The 4594-nt window shown below is 55.9% G+C and overlaps 1 protein-coding gene across 1 annotated transcript; it reads left to right on the top strand.

The window, feature by feature from the left end:
- Positions 1-2034: 2034 nt before the first annotated feature.
- On the top strand, positions 2035-4067 carry IZUMO1R (IZUMO1 receptor, JUNO; the record flags this gene model as incomplete). The annotated part of the gene is made up of 4 exons (XM_082629359.1): positions 2035-2172; positions 2905-3093; positions 3530-3665; positions 3799-4067. 4 exons carry the CDS (start codon positions 2035-2037, stop codon positions 4065-4067), a joined length of 732 nt encoding a protein of 243 aa, XP_082485485.1.
- Between the last annotated feature and the right edge of the window lie 527 nt (positions 4068-4594).

Raw genomic sequence — 4594 nt, 5'->3', positions numbered from 1 at the left:
GAGACTCTCCTAAGTGTCCTGGCCAAGTTTCCAGCCTCTCCTTAGCTGAGGAGGGTGTTCCTGTGAAGTTCATCACTGCTGAGGACAGTTGCAGAATCTCTCACAGGACAGCGGTCTCTGCATGTTAACGGAGGCCATTTCCTGAGTTTGGAGGGACTTTTGGGGGTTTTGTTTGCTTTGGCTTGGGACATACATTTAAATCCCTGGGTCCCTGAGGCCCCATTTCATCTCTGCATCACTGGGCTGCCCAGTCTCCACTCCAGCAGGAAGCCTAGCTCCTGTGGGCTGAGAGAAGATATCGCTACCGTTACACCCCAGGTGGTCCATGGCAGGTAACTGAGCTGATGAAGGGTCAGGTAGAGCTTTGGAATAGGGCTGAGAGAGAAAGGCTTCGTAGGATAAAAGGATAAGAAGAAAAACCATTTAGATTTATCTTTGCCAGGCTTGATGCCAAGTCTTTTTCTGGAACTTTTTCTTTTCTTTTCCCCAACAGTTCCATCGTAACAGCCCTTTCTACAGGTAGAGAAGCGGACAGAGAGTTTAAGGCATTTTCTCAAGGTTGGCCAGCTAGTAAGCAGCAGAGCTGAGAGCAGAACTCAGTAGCTGACTAAAGAGCACAGGACCTTACCCTCTATGGGGTCTGTTTCTCTGGGAAAGAGAAACCCTCCTGACTCTGCGCACGGAAGGCCCCAACACGTGGGTAAGACGGATGCTGTTAACCGCAGCCACCTGGAACTCTGCTCCTGCACCTGGACCCAACAGGAACCGGAGGGGTAATAAATAGGCAGGATCATAGACGTCTCCTTAGCCTCACAATCTCTGGAGGCGGGAGAGCGCCGCTCCTGCTTTGAAAGTGAGTATGAAGAAAACGCTAGAAGAGGCGGCATTTTCCTCTATTCACCTGACACACCTGATTCTTTGAAATACTCTGTGGCCACGGCCGTGCTGGAAACTGGAGCTGCAGGGAGAGAGCAGCTTTAGATTTAGGCTCAAAGATGGGCTCAGAAGGTGGAACTAGCGTCTCCTGCTCCAATGTTTGAGGCTCTCAACTTGAGCTGAGCCACAGGTTTTCAGGTTCATCGTGATGGGTCCACAGCTGGTTCCTGAGAGGCGTCGGGCCTGGGCTCCTGGGTGGGTGTAGGCTGTGGGGATCATGGGGTGCTTGGGGCAGGATGTGCTTCTGCCCTTTGTGTTTGTTTCTCTTTCTACTCTCTCCCATTACGAGAACTACCCAGGGCAGAGTGGGAAACGGGGCACAACAAACATCAAGGGAAAAGCCAGCCTTCTCATTCCAGTAATGGGGACCAGCTTTGGATGTGGAAGACTCAAGGTGGCTCACGCCTGGGCACGCTCCCTGGCTCTGAGATGCCAGCAAGGCCACTGGGCGCCTGGCTGCCTCAGCCTTGTGCTCAGGCTGGGTTTGAGATGGGTTGAGGCTGGAGGAGGCGGACCACTGCTCTAGGAGAAAGGACTCTGGCCACAGGGAACTGGGGAGGAGGCCAGATGCTTGAGGAGCTGTGGGCCTTGTGTGGACCTTTCAGAGGGGCCAGAGTTAGCATTAGGGTTGGCACTTTATGGGGTAAGGATTGCATTTGTCACACTACCCAGTCCCACTGTGCCTTTGGCCCCATGTAGAATCTGGTTACTGAGGCTTTGTTCAGTTACTCAAGATCAAAGCTCTGAATTCCCAGCCCATATGTCACTGAGTTAGAAAGTCTGCCTCTGAGTGGAGAAGGGCCAGGGAAAGTTCCCCGAGGGAAAGCTGGAACCGTTCTACCCGTGACCCTCCTTCACCTTGGGGCTGACCTCTTCCCCTCCCTGGCCTCAGTTTCTGCATCTGTAGGTTGTTAGGGGTGAGTGTCAGACCTCACTGGATATTTTATGACGCTGCCTCAGATAAAGGTTCTAGAAGCAGCCAAAGTATCATGGTCACTTGAGGGAGGCTTCAAGCCCATGCCCGCTCCCAGGGATGACAAAGGGTATGGATTGAGGTGTCCTCTCCATCACAGGCGGAGCTCCTCTCTGCAGCAGGCCATGGGGTGTTGGTGGCAGCTCCTGCTGGGGCTGTGGGCAGTCCCACCCACGTGGGCTGGGCGCGAGCTGCTCAACGTCTGCATGAACGCCAAGCCCCACAAGCCAGAGCCCAGCCCGGAGGCCAAGCTCTACGAGGAGGTACGGAAGCCAGAACTGGCATGGGGTGCAGGGTGGGTGGAGGCTTCTTAGATCAGGGATGGGATGCAAAGGCCAAGATGGCTTCTGAACCCCTATCCATCTTGACTCGTTTGGTTCCCTAAGTTGGGTTTCGGCAAAGGCCACTGGAGGGGGGCGCTAATTGCCAAATGATTTACAATTTTCATCCCTGAGCTGCACGGCCACTCAGGGAGCAGGGGCAGATGATGATCCCGGAGACTCATAGATATTCAGCCTAGATTCCAACAAGCAAGGTCCCCTCCTCTGCCCTCCCACCAGCAGGCCCTGGAAAAAAATAAGAGTTAAGGGACCCCTCCCCAAGTCCCTAAAGGCAATTGACAGGGATGAGGGAGGAGGGGCAGGGCTGGCATGTACCTATGAGCCCTTCTCAGCTGCAGGTGCCCTGCCCCAGTGCAACCCCACATTCCCCTGGGTCTTGGGGACAACCCTGCTACCGTCCCCCCAGGATCTGAGACCTTGAAAGCCCCGTTCCTAGGGGACTCACAGTCTGTTGCGGGGAGGCCAGTGTGCAGGCGCCCTTTGGGTGTGAATATTGACAATTTATCGGCATTCCTTCTATCCAGGGGTAGCTGGCCTAAAGGCATCCCACTTGCTGGGTCCTCTTCTAGGGGACATTCTTACCTTTCTGGCCCAGACACTCATCAACCCTCTGCCCCTACTCCCCATGCCTTTTGCTTCTTCATCCACCTTCAGTGCATCCCCTGGAAGGACAGTGCCTGCTGCACGGCCAACACAAGCTGGCAAGCCCACCTGGATGTGTCCCTGCTCTACAACTTCAGCTTGGTTCACTGCGGATTGATGATGCCGGACTGTCAGAAGCACTTCCTGCAGGCCATCTGCTTCTACGAGTGCTCCCCCAACCTGGGGCCTTGGATCCAGCGGGTGGGAAGAAGTGGGCGGGGGTGGGTGGGCAGGAGACACGTCCATCAATGCCCTGTTCATAAGAGCCTGAGCTCCAGGATGCTAGCAGGAACAGGATATGCTGTCCCCACTATGGACAAGAGCCGTCAGAGGCTGCTGTGGGGGACATAGATGGAGAGGAAGTCACCTCTGGCCCTAGAGAACGGCATGCATGGAGAGTGGTCACAGGAGAACAGCAGGATGGAGGGACTATTTGAGTCACATCTTCTGTTTGTAGGAACAGGGCTGTGTACAAACTATTTAACTCAGCCTCAGTATTCTCATTTGTAAAATAATATTTAGTGACTTCATAAGAGAGTATGTTCTGATGGTACCTGACCCAAGTTCCACTGCAGCTATTGATAGTCCTCAAATGGGTGCTCTTATAATTCTTGCCTCTTGCTATGCCTGCACCCAGCTGGACCCGCGTGGGCAGGCGGAGCGGATTCTGGACGCGCCCCTGTGCCGGGAGGACTGTGAACAGTGGTGGGCTGACTGCCGCACATCCTACACCTGCAAATCCAACTGGCACAGCGGCTGGACCTGGAGTCGGGGTGAGTGATGCTAAGCAGGGCCCGGGAGGCCCCCCACCCGAGGGCAGGCGCAAGCCCTCTGCTCCCCCGGGGCAAAGGATGGGGATGTGAGGACAGGAGCGGGTAAGGTGTCTGTGCCTGGATCTCCCCTCAGGGAAGCCCCGCTGCCCTGCCAGGGCCCTCTGCCACCCTTTCCTGCATTACTTCCCCACCCCGGCTGACCTATGTGAGAAGATCTGGAGCAACTCCTTCAAGGCAAGCCCGGAGCATAGGACCAGCGGGCGGTGTCTGCAGAAGTGGTTCAAGCCTGCCAGGGGCAACCCCAATGTGGCCGTGGCCCGCCTCTTCGCCAGCCCTGCCCCGTCCTGGGGGCTCTCTGACACGCTCCTGGCTTTCTCTCTGTTCCTGCTGCTTCTTTCCTGAGAGCCCCTCCTCCTTGTACACACTCCTGCGCTCCCCCAGCTGTGGGCCAGGCCCGGCCACGGCAGCCTCCTTCCTTAGGACCTTCCTGAAATGAGCAGCACAGGCTGGGGGCTTGTGCCTGAGCCTCCCACGTTAGGTTCTGCTCTGTTGCACCTTCTTGGCCTGGAAGGCAGCTGGGGGCTGGGAAGCCACAGGTGACTATCCCCTCCTGTCTTAAGGATGGGGGACTCTGAGGTGGGGCTCCAGGCCCTTCTCATCCAGTGCACGCCCACCCCCTACCCAGTAGAGCTGATGGTGACTGCCCTGGCCTCCCCTCCCACGATGGTGTCTCCAACAAAACAGCAGTCGACCTTTCCTTCTGCCTGACCCACTCAGTCCTAGCCCTATGGTCAGGGGTCGGGCTGCAAGAAGCAGAGCCGGTTTGCCCTCTGCACTGAAATCTCCTAGTTGGTTGTTACTTTCCTAATGATGATAAACTTCTTAACACATGCCAGGCCCTCTCGTTACATCCTCACAACAGCTCTCTG

The sequence above is a fragment of the Mesoplodon mirus genome (assembly GCF_964341445.2).
Source record: "Mesoplodon mirus genome assembly, chromosome: 7".
Lineage (NCBI taxonomy): Eukaryota > Metazoa > Chordata > Mammalia > Artiodactyla > Ziphiidae > Mesoplodon > Mesoplodon mirus.
Note: the sequence above shows the minus strand (reverse complement) of the source record. Positions and strands in the feature narration are given on the sequence as shown.